The sequence below is a fragment of the Cervus canadensis genome, chromosome 26 (assembly GCF_019320065.1).
Source record: "Cervus canadensis isolate Bull #8, Minnesota chromosome 26, ASM1932006v1, whole genome shotgun sequence".
Taxonomy (NCBI): Eukaryota; Metazoa; Chordata; class Mammalia; order Artiodactyla; family Cervidae; genus Cervus; species Cervus canadensis.
Window position 1 is genome coordinate 51,769,613 of NC_057411.1, and position 27,434 is coordinate 51,797,046.

The 27,434-nt window shown below is 47.7% G+C and overlaps 1 protein-coding gene and 1 long non-coding RNA gene across 2 annotated transcripts in view; one reads left to right on the plus strand and one right to left on the minus strand.

Annotated features, from left to right (window-relative positions):
- POLN (DNA polymerase nu) overlaps positions 1–27,434 on the plus strand; it is a 137,620-nt gene that overhangs the window by 52,353 nt on the left and 57,833 nt on the right. Inside the window, exons 11-17 of the mRNA XM_043447912.1 lie at positions 233–328; positions 8,865–8,921; positions 9,693–9,746; positions 10,399–10,464; positions 19,431–19,488; positions 20,397–20,471; positions 21,353–21,467. Coding sequence (XP_043303847.1) covers positions 233–328; positions 8,865–8,921; positions 9,693–9,746; positions 10,399–10,464; positions 19,431–19,488; positions 20,397–20,471; positions 21,353–21,467 — 521 coding nt within the window. The remainder of the gene's footprint in view (positions 1–232; positions 329–8,864; positions 8,922–9,692; positions 9,747–10,398; positions 10,465–19,430; positions 19,489–20,396; positions 20,472–21,352; positions 21,468–27,434) is intronic.
- On the minus strand, positions 7,554–14,298 carry LOC122428130. The gene is made up of 3 exons (XR_006265650.1): positions 14,058–14,298; positions 9,297–9,473; positions 7,554–8,790 (listed from the first exon to the last, which is right to left on the minus strand). It is a non-coding gene; the product is annotated as an uncharacterized LOC122428130 (long non-coding RNA).

The window sequence follows — 27,434 nt, forward strand, 5'->3', positions numbered from 1 at the left end:
ACGTTATTTTATGTGACTGTCTGAAAAGTATGTAAGTGGCTCATGTTCTCTCACGCTGAGATTCATTGCTTCAAAGCCTCTAAATCCAAGAGCAGTACCGAGTCAGGGCCTATGCACTTGGTAGCGCCTGATCAGGACGTCCTGTCTGGCCAGCTGCCCACCCCCGTGATGGTGATGTTCAGGTCCTCTGAGAGCTGGGACAGCGCCCCACGTGACGTTGCCTGTGTTGCAGATCCTGTTTGGCAAGCTGCAGCTGCACCTGCTGTGCCCACAGGACGCGCTCCCCATGCCGGGGCTGCGGAGACTACCGTCCACGTCGGAAGCCGTGGTAAGGTTCGAGAGTGTCCCCTTGCTCTCTGAAAGAGCAGCACGTCCACACGGCATGCAAGTCCCTCTCAGGCCCCCAGGCTCCTTGTGGCGGATGAGTCTGCCGCAGCCTCCACGGAGCAATTCCATTCAGTCTTTCCATTCAGGAGAGGGGGCCCTGCCCCAAGGCTGCCCTTCAGGTATGAACGAGGGACACAGGCTTTTACGGTACAGTTTTCCAGAGGCAGTAAATTAGGTCGATTTCCTGCAAAGACAATTTGATGGAATTTTGTCCTGAAAACCAAATTCTTGACCATCTAGTTTCACACCCTCATAAGAGACTGGAAATGGGGGAAAATCATCAGTCGTCTTCTTTCCCCAAGTTTATTTTAGAAAATTTAGCTGCCCTTCTCTTGGGAGGAGTGCATTTTTAAAAAGACAGAGAGTAGGGAAGAGGTGTACTCTAATGAGTGGCAGAGAATGAGTAGATGTTCAGAACCCAGTAAGTGGTGCCCGCGGAAGCCTGGAGAAGAGGTTGGCAGCTCAGCGAGATGACCCGCGTTGCTCCTGCGGGCACCGCCGTGCAGGCCGCGGTCTCTCTGTGCCTTGTCCCGCTTGGACTCTGCAGCAGCGGAAGGTTTCCTTCCAGACCGCCCTGTGCACGCTGCCCCGCCAGCCTCCACTTGTTCGTCTCAGCCCCCGCAGAGCTTTGTGCTTGCTGACTGTTCCCCCGACCCGGCCCTCAGCGGCCGGACAGCAGTTACCAAGGGACCCCTCCCCCGCTCCCTGCCGGAAGGACCGCTCCCTGGCGGGACTTGACTCTGCCCTCTGCCCGAGGCGTCCCCACCCTGGTGAGCAGCTCCTCCTGTGCCCTCAGAGCCCCTTGCTGCTGACGCACCACGTCCGGGCAGAAGGGTCTTCTAAAGCCAGGGAAGTCACGGTGCTGCTCTGCCTTCAGCTCTCCGCAGCACTCCGCCCGGCTCTCAAGTGTGTCCACCGCCCATGCCCTGGGGTCGGGGCCCAGTCCTTCCTTCTCCCCCCTGACACCACACTCCCAGCACCACCCAGCACACTTCCCACAAGCTCCCTCCTCAGGCGGGAGGCTCCTGGCCTCCAAATGTGGGTTTTGCTCAGCTGGTTTCTGACTGTCAGCTTAAGCACTGCTTCCAGAAAGACCTCCTTGTCACAGATGACTCTGAGGCCCCCAGTTGCAACCTCTTCCTTCACCTTGATTTGTTTTCTGCTTATAACTTGCCAAAATGCTGGAGAAGCTGTGGAGAGAAGGGAACCCTCCTATACTGCTGGCGGGAACGTAAACAGATGCAGCTACAATGGAGAACTGTATGAAGGTTCCGTAAAAACCTAAAAATAGAACTACCATATGACGCAGCAATCCCACTCCTGGGCGTATACCTGGAGCAAAGCGTAATGGGAAAAGATACATGCACTGTGGTATTCACTGTGACACTATTCACAGTAGCCAAGACATGGAGAGAGATACCCTAAACGTCCATCCACAGAGGAATGGGAAAAGATGATGTGGTCCATATACACAGTGGGATATTACTCAACCATAAAAAAGAGCAAATGGGGACTTCCCTGCTAGCCCTTGTGGTTAAGACTCCTGGCTTCCACTGCAGGGGGCATGGGTTTGATCCCTGGTTGGGGTGCTAAGGTCCCACATGCCGTGTGGAGCAGCCAAAAAATAAAAAAATAAAAATATGCAGAAGTCATTAAAAAAATTTTTTTACAAAATAATGAATGAAATAATACCATTTGGAGCAACATAGATGGACCTAGAGATTATCATACTAAGTGATGGCAGTCAGATAGAAAAAGACAAATGTCATATCACTCATATGTGGAACCTAGTTTTTTTTACCTGATACAAATGAACTTAATTACAAAACAGAAACAGACTTACAGATATTGAAAACACATTTATGGTTACTAAAGGGGAAAGGGTCACAAGCGAGGAATAAATCAGGACTTGGGTTGAATATATATGTTCTACTATATATAACATTGCATCTGGTCCCATCACTTCATGGCAAATAGATGGGGAAACAATGGAAACAGTGAGAGACTTTATTTTGGGGGACTGCAAAATCACTGCAGATGGTGACTGCAGCCTTGAAATTAAAACATGCTTGCTCTTTGGAAGAAAAGCTATGACCAACCTAGACAGCATATTAAAAAGCAGAGACATTACTTTGCTGACACAGGTCCGTCTAGTCAAAGCTATGGTTTTTCCAATAGTCATGTATGGATGTGAGAGTTGGACCATAAAGAAAGCTGAGCGCCAAAGAATTGATGCTTTTGAACTGTGGTGTTGGAGAAGACTCTTGAGAGTCCCTTGGACTGCAAGGAGATCCAACCAGTCCGTCCTAAAGGAAATTGGTCCTGAATATTCATTGGAAGGACTGATGCTGAAGCTGAAACTCCAGTACTTTGGCCACCTGATGTGAAGAACCAACTCATTGGAAAAGACCCTGATTCTGGGAAGGATTGAAGGCGGGAGGAGAAGGGGACAACAGAGGGTGAGTTGGTTGGATGGCATCACTGAGTTGATGGACAAGAGTTTGAGTAAACTCAAGGAGTTGGTAATGGACAGGGAAGCCTGGCGTGCTGTGGTCCATGGGGTCGCAAAGAGTTGAACACAGCTGAGTGACTGAACTGATATATAACACTGGAGAAGGAAATGACAACCGACTCCAGTATTCTTGCCTGGAGAATTCCATGGACAGAGAAGTCTGGTGGGCTGCAGCCCACGGGGTCACAGAGAATTGGACACAACTGACTGGACACATATATAACATAGATAACCAACTAGGAACTACTGTATGCAGCACAGTATACAGGGGATACTGTGTATCCTGGGATAACCTATATGAGAAAATAATCTAAAAAAGAAGAAATATATGTGTGTGAATAACCAAATTACGTTGCTGTACATGTGAATCTAATGCAACACTGTAAGTCAACTATATGCCAATAAAATTTTTAAAAATAAAATAAACTTACATAGTTACTTGTTTGCTATTTCAGTAGGATGTAGGTTGCACAGATCAGAGACTTCACCTGCCTTGTTCGCTGTGTCCCCAGAGCCAGATGGCCTAGAACTAGCCCTTGTTGGGGCTGTTTGTCCACAGAGCGTGGCCAGCGCAGGGAGCAGGACCCCTATCCTGGAGAGTCCGCGTGGGTTTCTGTGCCGCATGGCTCCAGTGGCCCTCGAGTTCCAGCAGTGGCGGGACCCGAGAGGGCTGGAGTCGTCCCCTCGGGCTGCACCCGAGCCAGGGGTCTCGGCCTGATTTATTCTGTGTCCAGGCACCAGCTGGCCGTGTTGCCCTCTCCTGTGCTGCTTCTCAGCTCTTCCTGACAGCCAACAATGGAGGAGGAAATGTGATTCTCCCCTGTGTCGAGGTGCTTTCCTGCGGAGGGGATTAAGACAGTGCCCTGCAGTTTTCTTCACAAAGACATAGTCAATGTGAACCATATTCTATTAGCCTTGCTGGAAAATAGATGGGAAAAAAGTGGAAACAGTGGCAAATTTCATTTTCTTGGGCTCCAAAATCATTGTGAACAGTGACTGCAGCCAAGAAATTAAAAGATGCTTGCTCCTTGGAAGAAAAGCTATGACAAACCTAGACAGCATATTAAAAAGCAGAGACATCACCTTGCCAACAAAGGTCCATCTAGTCAAAGCTATGGTTTTTCCAGTAGTCATGTACAGTTGTGAGAGTTGGACCATAAAGAAGGCTGAGCACCAAAGAATTGATACTTTTGAATTGGGGTGCTGGAGAAGACTCTTGAGAGTCCCTTGGACTGCAAGGAGATCAAACAGTTAATCCTAAAGGAAATCAATCCTGAATATTCATTGGAAGGACTGAAACTGAAACTCCAGTACTTTGCTGTCCGATGTGAAGAGCCAAGTCAGTGGAAAAGACCCTGATGCTGGGCAAGATTGAGGGCAAGAGGAGAAGGGGATGACAGAGGATGAGATGGTTGGATGGCGTCACCGACTCGATGGAAGTGGCTTTGAGCAAACTTTGGGAGATAGTGAAGGAAGGGCAGCCAGGCATGCTAGAGTTCATGGGGTCGTGTCCAACTCTTTGCTGCCCCATGGACTATACAGTTCTGGGATTCTCCAGGCCAGAATACTGGAGTGGGTAGCCGTTCCCTTCTCCAGGGGATCTTCCCAATCCAGGGATTGAACCCAGGTCTCTCGCATTGCAGGCAGCTTCTTAACCAGCTGAGTCACAAGGGAAGCCCACGAACACGGGAGTGGGTAGCCTCGCCCTTCTCCAGGGGATCTTCCCAACCCAGGAATCAAACTGGGGTCTCCTGCATTGCAGGTGGATTCTTTACCAACTGAGCTATGAGGGAAGCAACAACTGCACAACTTAACTGGGCAAGTCACCCTATTCTGTACAGTTAAGAAGATGAACCTTCAGTAGGTAACACATGCACGTGGTTCCCAGTTGAAAATTGACTCCTGCTTCTCTTCTCCCTTCCCCACGGGAAGGGATGTAGACCAGTGGTGAGACGGCCAGCCCAGATCAGTTCGGGTAAGGGTGCAACTGTGAGCTCAGGTGTGGTTTTCTTAGACCTTGCTTTTAGTTTCAGGTTCACAGCAGAGTTGAGCAGAAGGTGCAGAGAAGTCTCATACACCCCCTGCCCCTCCGTAACACACACAGCCCCCACCCTCAGCACGCCCCAGCGGGGGTGCATTTGTTACAGCAGATGAACCCACGGTGACGCATCATCGTTCCCAAAGTGTAGCCTGCAGTAGGGCCACTCGGTGTCACGTGGTCTAAGACAGATGCACAAGGACAGGAGTCCACTGTTGCAGCATCGCGCAGCATGGTTTCACCGCCCGAAACATCCTGTTTTCCCTGTTCATCCTCCCCTTAATTCCTGGCAACCACTGTTTCCATAGTTTTGTCTTTTCCAGAGTATCGTATAGGAATTATTTATTATGTGGCCTTTTCAGATTTGATTCTTTCAGCTAGCGATATGCGCTTAAGGTTCTTCCATGTCTTTTCATAGCTCATTTCTTTTAAACACAGAATCCTATTCCATCTATTCACCTACTGAGGGATGTCTTAGTTGCTTCCAAGTTTTGGCAACGATGAATGAAGTTGCTTTAACATTCATGTGCAGGTTTTCCTGTGGACCTAAGTTTCTGTCTCATGTGAGTAAATAAACAGCGTGATTTCTGGATGGTTTTATGAGAAACCACCGAATTGTGTTCCAGCGTGGCTGCACCGTTTGCATTCCCACCAGCGGTGATGAGAGTTCCTGCTGCTCCACATCCTCACCAGCGTGTGGTGGTGTCTGTGTCCTGGATTTTGAACATCCTGACAGCAGTGTTTTAAAAAGACCACCCTTGGGACTTCCGTGGCTGTCCAGTGGTTAAGACGCTACACTTCCACTTCAGGGGGTGCAGGTTCAATCCCTGGTTAGGAAACTAAGGTCTCACAAGCCGTGTGCCCACCAGTAAACAAGTATGAATTAAAAGTAAAAAGAGTACTCCTCTAACTGGTTGGGGGATGGAAGAAGCCCATTAATCGGCCTTGGCCGTGGCGTGGGCACTGCTGGCTCGGTGTCCAGGTGCCGGCGGTGAGGTTGGAGCCAGGCAGACACGTGCCCAGAGCATTTTGAGAACTTAAGGGAGCGTCTGTAAGTGTGAGCTCACGCGAGTGTGGATGTGGAGCAATTCCTGGTTTTCTTAGTTGTGCACCTGAGCAGGTAGAGATGGCCACTACCCAGGGAGAACCAAGAGAGAAGCGGTTTGCTGGGCAGGGGCAGGGGGTGTCAAGCGCTCAGTCTTGGACTCGGGAAGACAGGGGTGTGCACAGATGTTGACACAGTGCAGCTGGGTCTGTGAGGAGACGGCTCGTGCTGGAGGTGCTCACTGGGACGTCGTCACCCTGGGGGTCAGCCCTCCACCCAGGCAGGAGCTTTTGAGAATCCCTCATGCCCAGACCCGCGACTGGGCCGGAGAGTCAGAGGCTGGGGATGCGCGGCCCAGGCCCAGCATGTTTCTGAAGCTCCTCCACTGAGTCCATAAGCAGCCCCCTCTGATAACCACAGAACTGAACCTGAGAAACCACCACGTAGGGGTCAGAGAGAAGAGGCGCCGAGCAGAGGCTGCAGAGCAGCCAGAGACGGAGAAGAGCGTGGTGCCCGGAGCCAACAGAGGGAGTGTGTGATAAAGTGCTCGCAGTGACCGAGGCTGGCACCCGGCGCGGCAGGGCTGTATCCAGAGATCAGACTCTCCATGCTTCTCAAGTGTGCTCAGACAGCTCCACCCGAGATATGCAGGGAGCCTGCGGTTAGAGTTCTTTTGTGAGGAAAGTATCAGGATAAAGAGAGTGAGCTGATCTTAAGCAGTTTTCGTGGCTGAGTGTTTTCATGCTCTTTGATCCCCCGAGGGACAGCTTCTCTGAGAAGCCGCAGTGCTGGGTTACAGGCAGGCGGGACTCCTCCCCGGGCAGAGCCTGCTCAGAGGACTCCAGTGCCGGCCCTCCTGTTACGTCCCTGTGGCTGGCGCAGACTCTGTGCTCAGCCATCTTCAAACAGACAGTGATACGGTTCTGGGGCTCACACCAGTGCATCATGGTTGTGTTGTCAATTCTCCCCCAACGGGACTTGCAGATTCAAAATGATCCTGATTCCCTAGCAGGACTTTTTGGTACAAACTGGCGAACCAAAAGTCAAATTTATATGGAGATGCCAAAAGCTAGAAGAGCCAAGATAATTTTAAAAGCACTGCTGAAGGACTTAGTCTGTTGGCTATCAAGATTAATCATAAAGCAATTGGAAAGTGAAAGTGGCTCAGCTGTGTCCAACTCTTTGCAGCCCCATAGACTAGAGTCCATGGAATTGTCCAGGCCAGAATACTGGAGTAGGTAGCCTTTCCCTTCATCCAGGGGATCTTCCCAACCCAGGGATTGAACCCAGGTCTCCTGCATTGCAGGCAGATTCTTTACCAGCTGAGCCAGAAGGGAAGCCCTTGTGAAAAGCCTGTACGAAAAGACGCTATTAAACAAGTAAAAGAGCAAGCCACAGAGGTGTAGAAGATATCAATATTTCCACTAAATATAGCCAGCTAAAGGAAACCCTGTCCAGAAAAATGAATTCCTGCAAATCAAGAAGAAAAAGACATACAAGCCAAGGATTTAAATGTCAAAAAAAAAAAAAAAAGTACAGAGTTTAATGAAAGGAGATATACAGTCAATGAATATTTGAAGAATGACTTTATTAGTCAGGGAAATACACACTAAAACTACAGTGAAACATCACATTTACCAGAAGGGTTAAGATTTAAGACCTAGGAGAACGTGTGTTGGCAAAAACGTAATGAGGACTTTTATGTGCTGCGGATGGGGACACGCCGTGCGCTCACCTTGGGGGCAGCTGGCGTCGTCTCTGATGCGTGTGACCGGCAGGCTCACCCCGCCCTGCACACATGTCCAACAGAACTGTGGACGTGTGTGAACGCAAATCTGTGTACCAGAAGGTTCACAGCAGCGCTCCTCGTCATAGCCCTGAAGTGGACACAAGCCCTGTATCCATCAGGGGTGGAATGGATAAATAATTGCCCTGCGTTCAGCTAACCCCACTCAGCTCTGGGAGTAAACGAAATAGCGCTTCATTCAACAGCTGCTGCTGCTGCTGCTGCTTACTCCCTTCAATTGTGTCTAACCCTCCGTCCACGGGGTTCTCCAGGCCAGAATGCGGGAGTGGGTTGCCATGCCCTCCTCCAGGCGATCTTCCTGACCCAGGGATCGAACCCAGGTCTCCTGCATTGCGGGCAGATTCTTTACCACTGAGCCACCAGGGAAGCCCCTCGTACAAGGACCAACCTTAACACCAGAATATTGAACAAAAGGAGCCACGCACAAAGAACACTTATCCTGTTCCATTGATACGAAGTTCAATAAGTGGGACACAGTGGTCTTGCTGGAGGAGGCCAGGGTGGTGGTTTGCCTCTGGGGGAGGGACAGAGACCTGTGTGGGAGCCCGGAATGTTCCCTCTGGCAGTACCCAGGTATGTTCACTTTGTGATAATTCGACAAACCTTGTTCATGGGATCTTGTACTTTCCTTTGTGGATGTTGTACTTCGACTGTTTAAAGTTAAACTGAAAACGCATAGTCACATCCCAGTGTTGCCGCCCCAGCTTGGGGCCCAGGTAGCTGTGACTCAGGTGTTGGATGTTCCGAAACTATGGAGTCACACAACTGTAGGCATTTTCCTCATTAACTCCTCTGCATGGTATTTACGTGCCCTGGGTTTAGATTTCAGGGATTCAGATCTCAAGAGGAATCTTCTCTCCAAGCTTCTCTCTTTCGCTCCCATGTGTAATGACTCTGATAAGGGATTAAGAGTATGACGCTTGATCAGCTGGCTTTATTACGAGTCTTCATTTTGGAAAGGGTGCTCAAGATAGACCCTGTATTATCAGGACTTTCTCCATCTGAAAATGAGTGTTTACACTGTTAAAAATTAAGTGAAGGAATTCTGTTGGTGATATTTAATCTTATTTTTTAGTTAAACGCTCTGCAAGACCTTCATCCATTACCCAAAATAATTTTGGAATACAGGCAGGTAAGTTACATCTTTTTTTTCTGTAAGAATGTTAATAACCATGGGGGCCCACGTGACACCCAAAATCATCCCTGAGGTAGCCCTGACCGCATTCTGAAGGGACAGTTTGTTCAGGCTGACCTCCTGTGACCCCAGCTTCCTCTGCACGGAGGTGACGTTGCTCATGTCCGCACACGCCCTGCGTGGAGCCGGGGAGCCCCGGGTGTGGTTGCGTCGCCCGGCGTGGCGCCGTGTGAGTTAGAGGCCTCCCACGGGAGCCGCCCCTCTCCCCGGGCTCGCTGTGTTCTGTCATCTCCCAGCCACGCTCGCTGGCTGCTGAGCATGCCCCCGTTTCTCGCCACCCTCCCAGCCCCTCCTGATTTCTCCGTCACACACCAGGCGTCTGTGCACAGGCATGACGGTTGCTGTCACTCACAGCGTGGCTCTTCGCTGCTGTCCTTGTGAGGGCCGGGCAACTGGAGTGGTGGGTGATGGTCGCCCCTGAACTAAAAGAGCTGCCACGGCGACCCTGGGTGACGGTCCTCTGTCGCTCTCCCATTCTCTGCAGCTTTCCTGTAAAAAGCATCATTAGAAGGAGCAGGGTGACATCTTTCTCTGTTGGCCGTTGTTTAATCCTGGGCACCACACAAGGCCATTTCAGGGCCTCCTGGGGTCACCTGAGGGGACAGGCAATGACCCCCACCCAGCACGCTGAGAAACACAGGTTTTGACGCTTGTTCCTCATTTAAACACTTAAACAGAGAAAGTGACTATTTTTGTTTCACAATCTAGGTTCACAAGATCAAGTCAACCTTTGTAGATGGATTACTAGCTTGCATGAAAAAGGTAACTAAAGCTTAAAATATATATATATATATATATATATATCGTGATTGGGAATATGAGTTACTTAGACATGAGTTCAGATACAAGTAGAATTTCTTTAAATAGTCTAATAGTCTTGAAACTATGAGCCACAATTTTGTTATCATTTCAGTCTACAGTGTAAGCTGACATTTCACCTTAAAATCTCATATTTATGTGGAAGCTCTGCTGCCGACCACATGCTTTTGCACCTGTTACCGCATGTCCTTTCCACAGTCCCTGGAGGAGGATGTTGTTTCAGTTCATGCATGAGAAGTCTGCGGTCAGAGGTGCTGTGGCTTGCGCGAGGCCACACGGCAAGGGACAGCCCCCGCCTGTCAGGGGAGGGCGGCCCCTCTTCGGGTCCACGCTGAGCCCTGCCACAGCATGTCAGCCCACATGCAGCCTCTTGCAGCCTCTGCACCAGTTGGGGAGAATCTCAGTCACCCTGACCACGTGTGGGAGTCCTGTAACCCCAAGAACACTCGAGTTGGGAGTTCAGGACCGGTGGCCCCTGTCTCTCCCGGGCAGTGCTCTGCGAGCTGTGTGCTGTAGCAGAGACTGGGGGGCCAGCATGTGGGTGCCTCCGCACGGCACTGTCAGAGCCTAAACCGATTCTTTCCAACTGATCAAGGGCTCCGTATCCTCCACGTGGAACCAGACGGGCACCGTGAGCGGAAGGCTGTCGGCGAAGCACCCCGTGAGTTAGCGCTGGTGAAGCGCCCATCTCTGTGTGAGGGTGAAGTTTCACCTGGATGCGTGGCTGCCTGTGCACTTTTTGTTTCTGAAAGGAGACCTCATCCCTGTAGACCGTGGGGTTTTCTGCGTGTTAATCCAGCTGTCTCTTATTTAGCACCTGCTCAGTTTGGGGGGACTCGGTGGGGGATCGGACTCGTAACCCTTGCCCCTGTGGTCCCAAGCCAGTCTGCCTCATTCTGTCCACCTGCTCGCCCGCCTTGGTTCATCCGGGCTCTGGGTGTACCAGTGTGGGGGTGGGAGAGCACCCGCACACCTTCCTGGAAGTGTAGTCTCCTAACTGGCAGCTTTAACGGAACAAAAGCCTTGCTTACACAAGGAAGCTTTCAAAACACTGTCTTCTGTGGATTTCATTCCCAGCACCTCTTGGGGCCGAGGCCTCTGTTTCTTCAGAGGGAGAGGGGGATACAGCTGAGAATAAAGAAGTCTGTGTTTGGCTCTGGCTTTCAACATGGAACTTGTGAAAGTGCTCAGCGGAAACAAAGTATCAGGAAGACTGTCAGAAGTGGGGTTTTTGTTTTTTTTTTCCCCTTTCAGAAGCTCCCCTTTAAATATCAAGACTATCTTTCAGAGTTTATAATGTAAGGTATGCAAGTATGCTGTACGGGCAGGTCCATTTCACAGGGAGGCCTGGGAACTCCTGGTCTTGGAGGAAGTGCTGAGAGGGAGGCAAGCACCCGTGAACGCCTCTGAAAGGGCCTGGCCAGGCCCTCTGGGGGAGAAACCCAGAGTAGGGTAGGCTGACACAAGCTGCAAGCCACAGAGCTGAGGCTTGCTTCCAGCCTAGAAGCGTGGGAGAAGGAAGTGTTTCCAGGAGCTCCAGGCCAAGATGGGGCATGAGCCTTGGGCAAGAACCCAAAGTGGCTCTCCTACCAAGACTCCGCAGGGCCTGAGTGAGGGCTGGGAAGTCCCTGGGTCCTGGGTCCCCTAGTGTGGAAATGCAGGGCTACCATATTTGTCTGGTCTGAATAGGTCACGGCGGGGGCTATGGACAGTCCAAGCCCAAGTCCAGGACCTGAGTTTCAGCAGATCAGCAGTATCTGGCAGAGCCAAGGCCAGAACCAGATCGGCAGAGGAGGGGCCATTAGATGTTGGCCGTGGTGTGATAACTGGCTTCATCAGCCAAAGCAGTGAGGGCAGGTAGCCCCAGGCTACTGACGTAGGTCCCACCCCTTCCTGATACTGTGGGTTTGTAGGCTCCTCCCCACAGATGCCACCCGGAGTGGGAAGGGCATGACTGAGACAAGTCAGGGAGAAAGGCTGGGCTTGGAGGACCGTTCATCCTTTGCTGAGTGGGTGCCTCTCCCCACGTCTAAACTGGTGATGAAAACACCGCTAGTCCACATATTCATTCAAATACCTTCAGCTGCAAGTGGCAGCAAATCAGACTAAATTGACCTCAACAATCTCAGCATACTTAAGAAAGTCAAGGAAGGGCTGGCTTCAGGCAAGGTTTGATCTAGCAACCAAAGTCATATGGGCAGGTCCAGCTTCTGTCCCCCATCTCCCAGCTTCTCTTTCTCAGCATCTAAGCAGGTCTTGGGGATACCAGCTTAGTTTCTCTCCAGTGGAAATGAGCAGTGTCTCTCCATGCCCCTTCCATGAAAGGAGGAGGAAACACCTTTTGCAGACACTCTCAGCAAGCATGTCTTTGCATCTCTGTCTGGAATAGCCACTGGTCATCCTTGAGCTAGTCACCGTGGCCAGAGAACAGGCTCTGCTGGCTGATGGAAAGTGGGGAGGGGGACCCTCGTGAAAATTGGAGTGCCGTTTTCTAAGGAAAAGGAGAAAGAGCTGCAAGGCCCAAAGCAAGTGGCAAGATCGTGGTATTTTTCACGTTCTTAGCAGAAATAAGGGTCACAAATTTTAAACCTACTACATAAGTTTAATTTAACCAATGTCTCTTTGAATGCACTAAAAGGGGTACTTATTCCTCATCTTTTTGCTCCTAGTAGCAGATGTTCTAGTCTGCCTTCCAGTGGGCCAGTTGTTCTTACGTTGTCATTTGGTGAGGAGTCTCAGAAACCTGCCTTCAGGCTCAGACTGTGCCCCAAACAAAGAGTCCTGCTCTCCCTGTTCTGTGTTTGAGCCCAGTGCTCATCTGTACTACCAGATGTTATGGTGGCTCATTTGGAATAATCTAGTCTTGCTCTTTCCATTGTTCGTGTGTGAATTTTTCAGCTTTGCTTATTAATATCCCTCCCATGTGATATCATTTAAGTGAAAGTTCCTCAGCCGTGTCTGACTTTTTGCGACCCCATGTACTATTATACAGTCCATGGAATTCTCCAGGCCAGAATACTGGAGTGGGTAGCCTTTTCCTTCTCCAGGGGATCTTCCCAACCCTGGGACTGAACCCAGGTCTCCCACATTGCAGGCAGATTCTTTACCAGCTGAGCCACCAGGGAAGCCCAAGAATACTGGAGTGGGCAGCCTATCCCTTCTCCAGCAGATCTTCCCGACCCAGGAATCAAACAGGGGTCTCCTACACTGCAGGCGGATTCTTTACCAAACTGAGCTATCAGGGAAGCCCTGATAGCATTATATATCTATCAAAATATTTATTAGCAAGATTTTAATAAATTAGATAGTTATGGCTAAAACTGCACCACTATTTGAACCCAAGTGAGATTTTTAAGCCTCTGCATTTTGTTATTTTGGTGACTTACTACTTTCCTGCTCTCATTGGGATAACATGGTCCGTCGCCTCATGGTCCTTGGCGGAGTCACAGCCCCTTCCACGCGCCCGCCTTCACGGAGCCCTGGCGGGTGGAGGTGATTAGGGGCAGGTACCACCTAGCCGCGCACACTGCTGCTTTTTGTTCTAGCCAAGCTCATCTTTGAAAGCACTGGTTGTGACCTGCAGCTGAACAGACCTTCAGAGTCAAAGAGCCGCGGGGAGAGGAGCCTGTTCTTGGAGTCACGCTGCCCGACGCCCTGTGGCCCCACGGGGCCCAGCCTCCCTCCTCCTCTGCTTGGCAGAGGCTCAGACTCTCCCTGGTGGCCGAGCGCTTGGCTCCGCTCCAGGCTGCCCACACTGTCCCCCTGCTGGTGGGCTGGTTAGTCCTTCCTCCCCAGGAGGGTCCCTCTCCTGTTCCCCTGCGGGGGGGGGTGTGGGGAGTGCAGGGGGAGGCTAGTTCCTTCCCCAGCCCCCTCCTCCTTGCTGCTCTCACCAGCCCCATGCACCTCCCTCCTCTGGGCCCCCTGCACACGCCCCTTCCCCACCAGCAGCTGCCCACTCACATCTCTCTTTACTTAGCTCTCCTTCAGATCTCTCAAAAAAACCCACGGAGTCACAGTCCCTGTCTCAGCCCCCTGGTGCCTCAGGCAGGACCAGCTCCTGTGGGGCCTGCCTCCTGGTCTCTCCTCTCCCCGCCTTCTCACCCTCCTCCATCCACCAGCCTCCTGGGCCGCAGCCAGGAAGCCTCTCAGGTGCCAGCCCGGTGCTCTTCAGGCCCACCTGCGGCCAAGGCTCTCAGGCTGAAGTCTGGACCCCCGCTCCTCCGCCCGCCTCCCTTCCTGCCTCTCCTCACTCACTCATTCATTTCCCAGAAGCGCTGGGCACCAAAACCTCTGCCCTCGTGGAGCCTGGGGGTGAAGGGCCTGAGACCGACAGCAAACACGCTCGGCTGGCCGTGGTGTGGGCGATGATGAACGCTGGAAAACGCAGAGCAGGGGAGGGGAGGGCCGGAAGAGCGGGGAAAGGCCGCGTTCCGGAGAGGAGTCGGAGCAGGCTGATGGGGGAGGCGACGGCCGAAGGAGGCCGGCCCTCGGGGGTGCGTCCTGGGGAGCACGGCTCTTCATTTACCCCAATAGCCCCCGGCGGGCGTCCCACACAGCGCTCAGAAGACGGGGAGCCGCTCCACTGGAGAGCAGGGCAGAGGAAGCCGCGGCCCGCCCTGGGTTATCCGAGGGCGCCGCGGTCCCCGCGCCTGGGCTCCCATCGCCTCCCCGGCTGCCTGGAGTGTGGAACCTGCGCGCCTGAGCAGCAAGGCTGCGGGAGAGGCCCGCGGGCGCGGCTGCCTTCTCCATAGGTCAAATTGTTCCCTGTTTTTGCTAAAACAACTGCTGACATTCCGACAGACGCCAAAGGAAAGACTTCAGATGACACCTCTGCACCTCGCCTGTCGCTGAATGTGGACTGAGGGTTGTTAGCATTGAGTTTTTCCAGATCAGTTCTCTTATTTTTCTTACACGTGCCAGAGTCCACCATGAAGACAAATGAGCCCCGAGTGCCCAGCCGTCACCCCTCCAGAGCAGCAGGCGGAGGCTGAGGAAGGGACTCAGTGCGGAGCCCCAGCACTTCCCGCAGGGCGTCTTGGGGACCTGGAGACTCTGGAAGGGTTTCCACACAAAGGACTGGGAGGTGGTTTTCATTCATTTCGATGTCCACATTATCAGCAGGAAATTTTATGCTCTACAGGAGAATGAAGTCCCACTTGCTTTCAGTATCCATAGTTTGGGTGCCTTTCCGCACAGTCCTCCTGACGTGTGGTCCCGTCTGTGTGCCCACGCTGCAGCCACTCTGGAGTGTCCCCGAGGCTCGTGGACCTGGTCCTGCCCACGGCCCAGTGGACCCGGGAGAGTGACGTCGTCACCGATGGCAGAAGCCAGGTTTCTCCTGTTAGACTAGGGAGGAGGCTGGAGTGATCCACGTGGCGGTGGACCAGAGTTGGAGACAGCAGGGTGGATTCCCCTTTAACTCCATACAGACACAGATGGTCACACGTAGACCTGTTTAAACACACACCAATCTCCTTCTTTGTCAGCCTAGAGGGCCTAGAAGCAGTGACACCCCTGGCAGAGAGCACACCCAGCACCCAGATCTCACACCTGTTGGATCATAGAAAAAGCAAGGGAGTTCCAGAAAAACATCTGCTTCTGCTTCATTGACTACACTAAAGCCTTTGACTGTGTGGATCAAAACATACTGGAAAATTCTTCAAGAGATGGGAATATCAGACCACCTTACCTGTCTCCTGCGAAACCTATATGCAGCTCAAGAAGCAATAGTTAGAACCAGACACGGAACAGCGGACTGTTTCAAAATTGGGAATGGAGTGCTTCAAGGCTGTATACTGTCACTGCTGCTTATTTAAGTTCTCTGGAGAGTACATCATGTGAAATGCCGGGCTGGATGAAGCACAAGCTGGAATCAAGATTGTGGGGAGAAATATCAATAACCACAGATATGCAGATGATACCACCCTAATGACAAAAAGTGAAGAGGAACTAAAGAGCCTCTTCACTGATGAAAGTGAAAAAGCTGGCTTAAAACTCAACATTCAAAAAACTAAGATTATGGCATCCAGTCCCATAATTTCATGGCCAATAGGTGGGGAAACAGTGGAAACAGTGACAGACTTTATTTTCTTGGGCTCCAGAATCACTGTGGACAGTGACTGCAGCCATGAAATTAAAAGATGCTTGCTCTTTGGAAGAAAAGCTATGACAAACCTAGACAGCATATTAAAAAAGCAGAGACATTAATTTGCCGACAAAGGTCCATCTAGTCAAAGTTATGGTTTTTCCAGTAGTCATGTACGGATGTGAGAGTTGGACCATTAAAGAAGGCTGAGTGCCAAAGAATTGGTGCTTTCGAACTGTGGTGCTGGAGAAGACTCTTCAGAGTTTCTTTGGACTGCAAGGAAATCCAACCAGTTAATCCTAAAGGAAATCAACCCTTAATATTCATTGAAAGGACTGATGCTGAAGCTGAAACTCTAAAACTTTGGCCACCTGATGCGAAGAGCTGACTCATTTGAAAAGACCCTGATGCTGGGAAAGATTGAAGGTGGGAGGAGAAGGGGACGACAGAGGATGAGATGGTTGGATGGCATCACTGACTCAATGGACATGAGTTTGGGTAAACTCCAGGAGTTGCTGATGGACAGGGAGGCCTGGTGTGCTGCAGTCCATGGGGTCACAAAGTGTTGGACACGACTGAGCAACTGAACTGAACTTTTCTGTAAGATTGTTCTAAAATAAAATGGTTACTTTTATTAAAAAAAAAAAAAAAACCATTTACCGTGATAGAAGATTTTATAGATTTTTTTTGTGTTCTCCATCAAAATATTGTGGTTCTATCTTTAACAACTGATTTAATTTTAATAACTTACCTCTAGACATATTTGGGACATTTCATAAAAGCAATTCTGATTGAAAGTAACTTATTTTTTCTTATTTGGTGATTGTACATTCCTGTAGTCTCCAGTCAGCGTGAGCAACCTTTTTATCTGGCTTGTTTTAAGATTAACTTGAGGGAACTCACCCTTTTTTTTTTTTTTTATTAGTTGGAGGCTAATTACTTCACAACATTTCAGTGGGTTTTGTCATACAGGGAACTCAGCCTTAAACTCTTGTTTCCCTGCAACTTGACAGTGAAAGACGGTGTTCAAGGTTGAGGTCCTCTGCCACAGTCAGATGCCAGAGCCTTCCTTCTGCTCACCATGGGCAGAGCGGCTTCCGTGTAATAACAGAAAAGAAGAGAGGCTTGAGATGAGTGAGGGTCCCTGGGAATTGAGCTCATGTCTGTCAGCCGTGGCGGGGAAAAAAACAGCTATACCCTTCAAGCCCCTTCTTACCATGCATTCTGTCATATGATCAAAGGACAAAGTATACATTTTTAACTCTCCTTAAAATGCGCAAACTATAGAGCGTTATGTAGTGTGTAAAGTGTGCTACACAGGTTAGATATTTAGTGAAGTTTCTGTTGTTTTTATGGGGCTTCCAAAGTGGTGCAGTGCTAAAGCATCCGCCTGCCAATGCAGGAGATGAAAGAGACCCAGATTCAATCCCTGGGTTGGGAAGATCCCCTGGAGTCGGAAACGGCAACCCGCTCCAGTATTCTTGCCTGGAAAATTCTATGGACAGAGGAACCTAGCGTGCTGCAGTCCATGGAGTCACAAAGAGTCGGGACACAACCGTGAGCACTCACTGTTATTTGATTATTTGTTATATTGTAAAACATAAAAAGTAGTGTTTAATTATAAAAAGTTTCCTTTATCAAAAGGTAATCACATTTCTGCTTTCTCAGGACAAATAAGTTTCTTTATCCCTCTTTCCATTGGTAAAGCAACTTTCATTAAGCAGACGTTTTATGGGCTGTGGAAGGGAAATGATTTTAGGAGCCGAGTCCTTGCTTGCCAGGTGAGCTGACACCAAGCTGTGATCACCAAGAGCTTTTAGCCGAGCACGTTAGTTACAGTCTGGTCTGATCCTAGTTTGACATGCTATTAGTTAGAGAACATATTCTGTTTTATACAGCTATAGACCCTGACATTACTCAGAGTGAGTTAATTTTGTAGGTGTTCTATTAACTTGAGAAAAGTTCTCTTCCTAGAAAATGAAATATTTTAATATGAAAGAGTGTTGGATTTTTGTTGAATGCTTATGTTCTGTTGTGGTGATGATGTGTTTTTGTCCTTTATTCTACTAATCTGGTGTATTATATTAATTTTTTTTGGATTTGAACCCATGCTTGCACTTCTGAGATAAATCCCGGTTGGCTGTGTACAAACCCCTTTTAGTATGTTGCTAGTTTCAGTGTGCTAATGTTGATTGGGGATCCTTCTGCCTGTTTATGGAGGATGTTGTATTTGGTATCTGGTCTTTGCATCAGGGTAGCACTTCAAAGAATGAGTTGGCAAGCTCCTCACTCTACCATTCTGGAAGTACCTTTCATTGCTGACTTTTTTTGAGAGTTCCTTTTTCTTGGCCGTGCTGTGGGGCATGTGGAATCTAGTTCCCTCAACAGGGATTGAACCTATGAGCCCTGCATGGAAGGGCAGAGTCTTAGCCACTGAACCACCAGGGAAGTCTGAGAGTTCTATATATGTTTTGAATCCAACGTAATTTGCAAAAAACAAAAGTAAGTTTGATAGAGTCCAGTTTTTCATTGTTTTGTTTTATGGACCATGCTGAAGGGGTATATCTAAAAATTCTTTGTCTAATGCAAGATTACAAAGATTTTCTCTTAAATTTTCTTCTAAAAGTTTTAGAGTTTTGCATTTTACATTTATATTTATGATCCATAGTTTATAGAATCAGCTTGTTGATAGCTAAGAAAAATACTGCTAATATTTTAATTAGGATTGTATTGAATTTACAGATCAATTTTGGAGTCATTGGCATATTAATGTTGAATGTTCTAATCCATGAACATGGTATATCTTTCCATTTATTTGGGGTATTTATTTTCTTTCATCAGGGTTCTGTAGTTTTCAACATACAAGTTTATACCTAAATGTTTTGGGAGTGCTGTTATTAATATAAATGGCATTGTTTATTTAATTTCAGTGTCCAATTATTCATTGGCACTATGTAAACATAGAATTGATTTTTGCATATTGACTTTACATTGATACTTTGGTCTCCCCACCAAAATTATGTTTCAGTATTAGTTGTATTAAGTATTTATACACATATGCATAATACATTGGCGTTAGTTATTTTGTTAGTGTTTAATAAAATGTGACACATTTTAGGGGCTTCCCTCATGGTCCAATGACAAAGACTCTGAGCTCCCAATGCAGGGAGCCCAGGTTTGATCCCTGATCAGGGAACTAGATCCCAGATGCCATCCCTGAGACTTCAAATGCTGCAACTAAGACCCGGGGCAGCCAAATACATAAATATAATCTCAGTTCTTCCAGTTTATTGCCACCAACCCATCTCTCTCCACTCTCCACATGTGTGTGTGTTCAGTCTGTAACCCCATGGACTGCAGCCCACTAGGCTTCTCTGTCCATGGACTTTTCCAGGCAAGAATACTGGAGTGGGTTGCCATTTCCTTCTCCAATAAAAAAAATATATATATATTTAAACTGTAACACATTTTAAATGCCATTAAATGGTTCAGATTAAGAGAAGATATTTCAACTAAAGCCGTTTCCCCTTTATTATTCGCAGAATATCCAAGGTATCTCCAAGCACCCAATTCAGATAACTAAACCTCAAAGTTTTAAAGGTAACACATTTCTTTTTACTTCACAAAAATCTTGAGTAAAATTTTTTTAGAGCCTAGAAATGTTTGTAATTGTTTTTCTGTTTAAGTAACTGCTTTTTTTTCCTGAAGTTCTCTGTATTTGCATGACCAGGATTTAAATACACGTTGAAAAATAAAACTCAGCTAAAGTGGTATGGCCCCTCCCCTCTAGCGGTTTATAAGTGAAAATAGATGATAATTACAACAGGGAAGCGGCTCCCCTCCCACCACCTCTTCCCTGCCAGCTTCCCAACAGAGAAGAAACAGATGATGGAGCCGGCTTTTATTAAGGTCTGAAAATTACTGGAAATGTTTGTAAAAGCGTAGCAACACTCTTCTTTCTCTCGACCCACCCCACTGCCACGCGGGCGATGACATTTCTAAAAAAGAAAAGGTCAAGCCTGAGCAAAGTCGGGTTCTGTGGCCCGTTCCCAGTAAGCTCCTGCCCCCTTGGCTTCGGGAACTGCTGCTTCCAGAAGGTCGAAGCCAGACAGTGAAGCGCCATGAGCAGTCCTTCTAACAGGCACATCGTTGTACGTGAGCAGAACTCCTGGAGGTGGGCAGCAGCTTGGCCTCCGCCAGCCCTTCACCGTACGCTCCATGGGGAGACCTTCCCCGAAGGAGGCCTCCTATTGGCGAGGCACAGAGGGCACAGAGGGTCAGTGTTTGACCTTTCCCTCACTAAGAATTCTGCACAGAATAGGAAATTTTAACAGCAGAAAATCTAGTTTCCTTTCAACAGTCTTAGGATGTTTTAAAATTGCATTAAGAAAAATTAGAAAAATACTCTTGTGACTTCCGAGTGATGTTAAAATAACTTTGTGTGCGGAATAGCTATGAATCAGCTCACGATCAGTTCACCAAGTGCTCTTGAACTCATAATGATTCAGGTGAAGAGGACGAACTCACCATCTCCCCAAGGACGGCGTTTGTTTCATCTGAAGGCCACACCTTCCTGGCAGCAGGTAGGCGCAGGCCACGGTAGGCACGCCATGTCACTGGAGCCCACGTTGTGATTCACATGTTCAAATATTTAGAAATTGAATAATCCAAAGGCGCTTACAGAACTCATTCTTTAAGGTAAATCCCGAGGCAGATATTTATATGAAGCAGAGGTTTCTTATGCACAGTAGACGAGAACAGCTCTGCCTCCTGGGATTCTTCACATGACTGCATCTAGAGCCCAGGTTCCCTGCGAGGCCCCCCAAGTCCACCCCCGCCCCGCTTCTGTCCCGTCACCCTGGCGCCCCTTCCCGCTCGCTGCAGCCGTGCTGGTCCCTCTGCCCGCAGCCCCACCTCCAGCCCCGCGTGGAGCCTTCTGCCCAGCATGGTCCTGCTCCCTCCTCCACCTCCTTGCCCCTGCTACCTCATCCCTTTCTCGATGACAACCTCCCTACCCACACTCACTCTGGAACCTCCTTCCCTCGATCTGTCTTTCCCGTTTGATTGCTCACCTTCTCACACACCGAATCATTCACCCAAACCGTCTCCCTCTCCTCGAGTAGCAGCTCTGCACAGGAAGGGGCCGTCATCTGTCTTGTTCACTAGCGCACCCCAGGCACACAGCCTGGCACAGAGAGCCCTTTCTGAACCTCTGATGTTCTGATGAATCGGTCAATGAGTGCGGCTCCCTGGAGGCCTTGCCAGCCTGATGGAAGAGGTCACAGGGACTCTTAGCCCCAGGGATGGCCAAGAGGCCGGACGCCCAGGGGCCCGGCAGGTGGGAGGTGGGCGTGCTGACCTTGATTCCCCGTGGGGAGGGGAGATTGAGGTCACCTGGGGTGGGCGGCAACAATGAGGTGTGTTGTGGATAGGTTCTGAATTAACGCAGAGCTCTATCTGACAGACTTCTCGCAGATCGAATTGCGCATTCTTGCACACTTATCTGGGGACCCAGAACTTTTGAAGTTGTTCCAGGAATCTGAGAGAGAGGATGTATTTTCCACCCTGACTTCACAGTGGTAAGATATACGTGCTCATAACAGTATCAGATCCACAGGAATGCAGGCATGATTTTAAAAACCTGAAGTTGGTCCAAACCTATTTTCAATAAGAAATTATGTTTTTCTCTAGTAGTTAATCTTTTTGAAAAGAGTAGATAGCTACGATGCCAAGCATATCCTAAGTATGAAAGAGGTGGTTGTTCTTCAGCTCCAGAAGGGACGTCAATTACTGAAAAATGTACCAGAAATATCAAAAAATCAGAAGTGAAAGTCACATATGCCTTCCAGATGAGTGTCAGTCGGGGAAGACAGAACCCACTGCCTGCAGGCAGCCTGGTGGAGACCCTGGCGTCAGCCCCCCGCACCCTCAGCTGCTGTCTGGGGGCAACACAAGCCTGCACTTAACCCCTCTTCCTTCTCACTGCCGGCTCCTTCTTGCTTTTTCGTTTTGCCTACTTAGGCTTTTTTTCTGTCAGTCTGAAGCCTAGAACTCCTCCCATCTAAGGCGATGATCACATTTCTTGAGGATGCAGTTGTCCTGAGGTCCAAAGTCAGCAAGAGCAGGCTCAGACCCTGCCCGCCCCTCCTTGCCCGCCCCCAGCTCAGCTGCTGTGAGAGGCTGGGTCGACCCGGCCCTGCCAAGTCCCGGAGCTGGCTCCCCTCCCTGGCTCCCAGGAAAGGCCCTCTCCTTAGTGCGTCCTGTGTACTCTTTTAAAAATTGTGATTTTATTCACATAAAACTCATCCGTTTAAAGTATACAATTGAGTGGGTTTTAGCACATTCACAAGGGTTGGCAACCATCACCACTGTCTAATTCCAGAGCATCTCCACTCCTTAAAGAGAAACCCCCCCACCCCCACCAGGAGCAGTCAGTCCTCACCCTTCCTGCCCCACGGAAAGCATTCATCTTCTTTCTGTCTCCACACATTCCTCTGTTCTGGACATTTCACATTAACGGAATCATACAGAGTGTGGCCTTTTGTAACTATCTTCTTTCACTGAACATAATGTTTTCAAGGTTCATCCATGGTGAAGCATGTATCAATACTGCATTCTTTTTTGTGGCTGAATAATATTCCTTTCTATGGAATAATGTATTTTATATATATATATATATATATGAGTATAAACAAGCAAATGATATTCCATACTCCATTTGTTTACCTCTCTATCAGCTGATGTGTATTTGGGTTGTTTCCACCTTTCGACTGTTATGAATAATACTGCTGTGAGCATTCATGCACAGAACTTTATATGGAAATATGTTTTCATTTCTCTTGGATAGATACCTAGGAGTAGAACTTCTGAGTCATATGGTAATTCTATGTTTAACTTTTTAAAATTGTGGTAAAATAACAAAATTTATCACCTCAACCATTTTTAAATGTGAAATTCATATCACAGCAGTAGCAACTATATTTAATTTTTTGAGGAATTATTGAACTAGTTTCCAGAAGAGCTGCAGCATTTTATACCCCACAAACAGTGCACAGGTCTCCAGTTTATCCACCTTCTTGCCAATACTGTTTATCTCTTTTTTATTCTAACCATCCCCGTGGGTATGAAGTGGTATCTTTGCGGTTTGGTTTGCACGTCCTTGATGACTGCTGATGTTGAGCATCTTTTCTTAGAGAATCGCTGTCTCTTTCCCTCCCCTACACCTTTACACAAACGCACCTGCGTGTTTTGCTCACCCCAGCTTTCTCTGTGCTTCTTCCCAGAAGACGCACTTTCTTCCATTTCAGTTTCTCTCCAGTAAGGATATAAGACAGCATAGAATTTTCAAGGCATGGAATAGATTTAGTAGTACCCCTGCCCTCTCTCCAGAGGTGTGCAAAGTCTGAGAAGAGCATTTCTACCAAGGCAGGAAGAGTGTTTTGCTTGTTCAGTTCACGTTTGAGCTTCGTTGCCATCTGAGTGTGTTGGTGTAATGGTGCCCTGGAGTTCTCCTTACAGTGTGTGAGAGAATCTGTCTGTGATTCAAGCTGAGTGCTTGTGCATAGATCACCAAGGGTGTTTTTTGTTTAGTGGGCCAAGAGCAACTCTGGCTGTTGCTGACGAAGTGTTACAGGAAAACATTCTTTTCAAAGTGTCAGGGGAAGGATGCCGCTAAAGCGGTCCCAAGGGGAAAGTGTGCCATACTGAACGCTACATCAGAAATGAGGAGAGACCTCAGATAAACAGTCTAAGCTTCCGTCTCAAGAAACCTGAAAAGGGTGAGTAAGAAGGAAGGAAATTGTAAAGATAAGGGCAGAAACCTATGAAACTGAAACATAGAAAACAACAGCAAAAATCAATGGAAAAAAGTTGATTCTTCAAAAAAAATAAAATTAACAAACTCTAGCAAGACTGACAAAAATAAAAATAGAGAAGACACAAATCATCAATATCAGGATGAAACAGAAGGTATTGGTACAGATTCTGCAGACATCGAAAAGACAGGAAATGCTATAAACAACTTTATGCTCAAAAATTCGGAAGAAATGGATAGATTTCTTGAAAACTACAAACTATCAAAACCCAACTCTGATGAAATAGATAACATGAATAGTCCTTGAACTTTTAATTTAAAATCTCCTGATAAGGAAATCTGCGGGGTCAGATGTCTTCCGTGGAATATTTTACCAACTGTTGAAAGAATCAACACCAGTTGTATATGACCCCTTTCAGAAAGTAGAAGAGGAACACTTCCCAGTCATACTCGCAAAGCTGGTATTGTCCTGATACCAAACCAGACGAAGAATAAAAACGGAACAAAACCCCACACAGACCAACATCACTCCTGAATTTAGATGTAAAAACTCCTCAGCAAAATATTAGCAAACCAAATCCAACAACAGAAAAACCTATACACTATGTCCAAGTGGGATTTATTCCAGATGGGCAAGGCTGGTTTAATAATATTAGAAAATCAATCGGTGTGGTCCAACATATGATCAAGCTAAAGAATAAAAATAGTATGACGATATCCATTGACCCAGACAAAGCATCTGACAAAATCCAACACCCATTCATGATAAAAACTCTTAGGAATTTAGAAATAAACAGGAGCAACCCCAACTTGATAAAGAACATCTATTAGAAGAAAAAAAAACTACAGCCAACAGTATGTTAAACGGTAAAAGGCTGAATGCTTTCCAGTCCAGGTTCGATACATGAGACAGGGTACTCAGGGCTGGTACACTGGGATGACCCTGAGGGATAGGATGGGGAGGGTGGTGGGAGGGGTGTTCAGGATGGGGAAACACATGTACACTCATGGCTGATTCATGTGAACGTATGGCAAGAACCACCACAATATTGTAAAGTAATTAGCCTCCAATTAAATAAATTAAAAAAAAAGATCAGTAACAACTTATTAGTACTGAATGTGGAAGTTCTGGCCACTAAATGAGTCAAGGAAAAGAAATAAATGGTATATAGATTGGAAAGGAAGCTATAAAGCTGTATTTGTAGGTGGTATGATTGTCTATGTAGGAAGTCTTAGAGTATGTATAAGAAAACAATATTTTTCAACTTCTAGAACTAGTGAGTTTAGCAAGGCTGCAAGACACAATGCCAATATACAAAAGTCAATTGCATTTCTATAAACTGACAACAAACCCTGAAGAAATTGAAGTTAAAAATGTAATACCATATACATTCACTCCAAAGATAATGAAATACTTATTTCAGTTGGCCTTCCCAGGTGATGCTAGAGGTAAAGAACCCGCCTGCCAATGCAGGAGACATTAAGAGATATGGGTTCAGTCCCTGGGTCAGGAAGATTCCCTGGAATAGGAAGTGGCAACCCACTCCAATGTTCTTGCCTGGAAAAGTCCATGGACAGCGGAGCCTGTTGGGCTATAGTCCATAATGTCACAAAGAGTCAGACATGACTGAAGCAGCTTAGCATGCATGAATGCATGTATTCAGTTAACAAAATATGTATAGGATCTGTATGTCTAAAACTACAAAATGCTGATGAAGGAAATCAAAGATTTGATAAATGGAATGACATCCTGTGTTTGTAGAATGGAAGACACAACACAGTAAATATGTCAGTTCTCCCTAAAGTGATCCATAGGCTTAATTCAATCCCTATTAAAACCTAAGCAAGTTTTGTAGACATGAACAAGCTGACTCTAAAATTTAGATGAAGAGGCATGGCACTAGAATACCGAAAACAATGTTGACAAAGAAGAAAGTGGGAGGAATCACTGCCTGATATTAAGACTTAACACACAGTAATCAAGAGAGTGTGGTATTGGCAGAGGAACAGATACATAGACCAACAGAACAGAAAAGAGAACCAGAAATAGATCCACACAAACAGGCTCCACCGATTTCAGGGCAAGTATAAAGTCCCAGACAGAAAATAATTCTCTTCCGATTCATGCTAAGCTGATCACTCACAAAGCCAACTTGAGAAGTTCATTTCTACATTGGATGTTGTATATGTCTTTCCTGCATTTTTTTTTATCTTGTACTAGTTTTGGGGAGAACTTCAAAAATAAGAAGCTTTTAATATTTGCATGATGGTTGCTTCTAATTTCCTACCAGCAGCAGTAATCCAACACTTGTGACTTATACTATAATTAGTTGCTTTGGAAATGATTTTTGTGTTCCAAACAGAGGACTAGAATAGCACATGGTGAAACAGCCGCAGGATCAAACACACTCTTAAAAATGTTTGTTTCATGTAAATGGCTTATTGTTTGAAACACAAAAAGCAAAAAGGCAATTCAGTGTTGTATTCTGAAAGATGTAATAACATTTTCAAAGAATAACAATTTTCTTGAAAAACCTTTGAAAATATGTAGATTACATATAAAAATGGAGACTTGGGAGAAGCCTTGGAGATCATCAGTGGAGCCACGATGTCCCTGACGAAAGCCTTGATTCCCAGAGAGCCGGGCCTGCCCCTGGGCCCACGTCTGAGCCGGGCCAGGTCTCAGAGCCACCTCCTCCAGCCCCAGTGTCATCACCCATGCTCGGAAGACAACCTTCTGCACGGAGGTGTCCTTCCCAGTAATCACTATGTATGTACCCGATTAGATGGTTTCCTAAAAGTTTTACAAAATGCAGATAAAAACCATTTCAGTCATATGTTCACTTCAACATTTTCAAACTTGAAGCTTAAAAAATAATTTTCACTGCAGAATATATTAGTTTTTCTTCTTCTTGGGACTCTTCTTGGGTGCTTTTCTGAGATATTGTCTCATAGGCAAGTGTGGAGGATGGTATCGTGGGTTGCTCTCCTTCTCTGGGGAACGATGGTGCTTCCCTGTCTGGTAGATGTCAGACTTGGGTGTGTGATTTGCTCTGGCTAATGACAGTAAGTGAAAGGGACACGGGTCACGCCTATACTGAGGCTTATGCGACTGCGAGTTTCTTCCATCTCTTTTCTCTCTATTTTGGCAAAACTGACAGAGGCTGCTCCATCCTCCTGCGTTATAAATGGTGGACCAGCCCTGCAATGGGAAGGAGGTGAAGGGGACGTGCCCCCGTGCTGGGGGCGCGGTTTCAGAGGGACTTCTGCGGCGAAGTAACTCGGCCTCTCATAGAGTCTACAGGCCTGGGTGCCAGGAGAGAGCCACCGCTGCTTGGGGTCCTGAAACCGCGGCACTGGCTCCAGGGCCTGGTGGACCGCAGAGAGGGGACGTCTGTTGGAGGCTGGAGGGTGGCATTTGGTACCTGGTATGAGTGAAAGTCGCTCAGTCATGTCCTACTCTTTGTGACCCCAAGGACTATACAGTCCATGGAATTCTCTAGGCCAGAATACTGGATTGGGTAGCCTTTCCCTTCTCCAGAGGATCTTCCCAACCCAGGGGTCGAACCCAGGTCTCCCACATTGCAGGCGGATTCTTTACCAGCCAAATCACTGGGGAAGCCCATGGTATATGGTGATGTATGATAGTTGGTAAAACTGTCTCCTATGATAACTTGTGGAGTAGATGGAGACCCAGGTTTGATTCCTGGGTTGGGAACATCCCCTGGAGAAG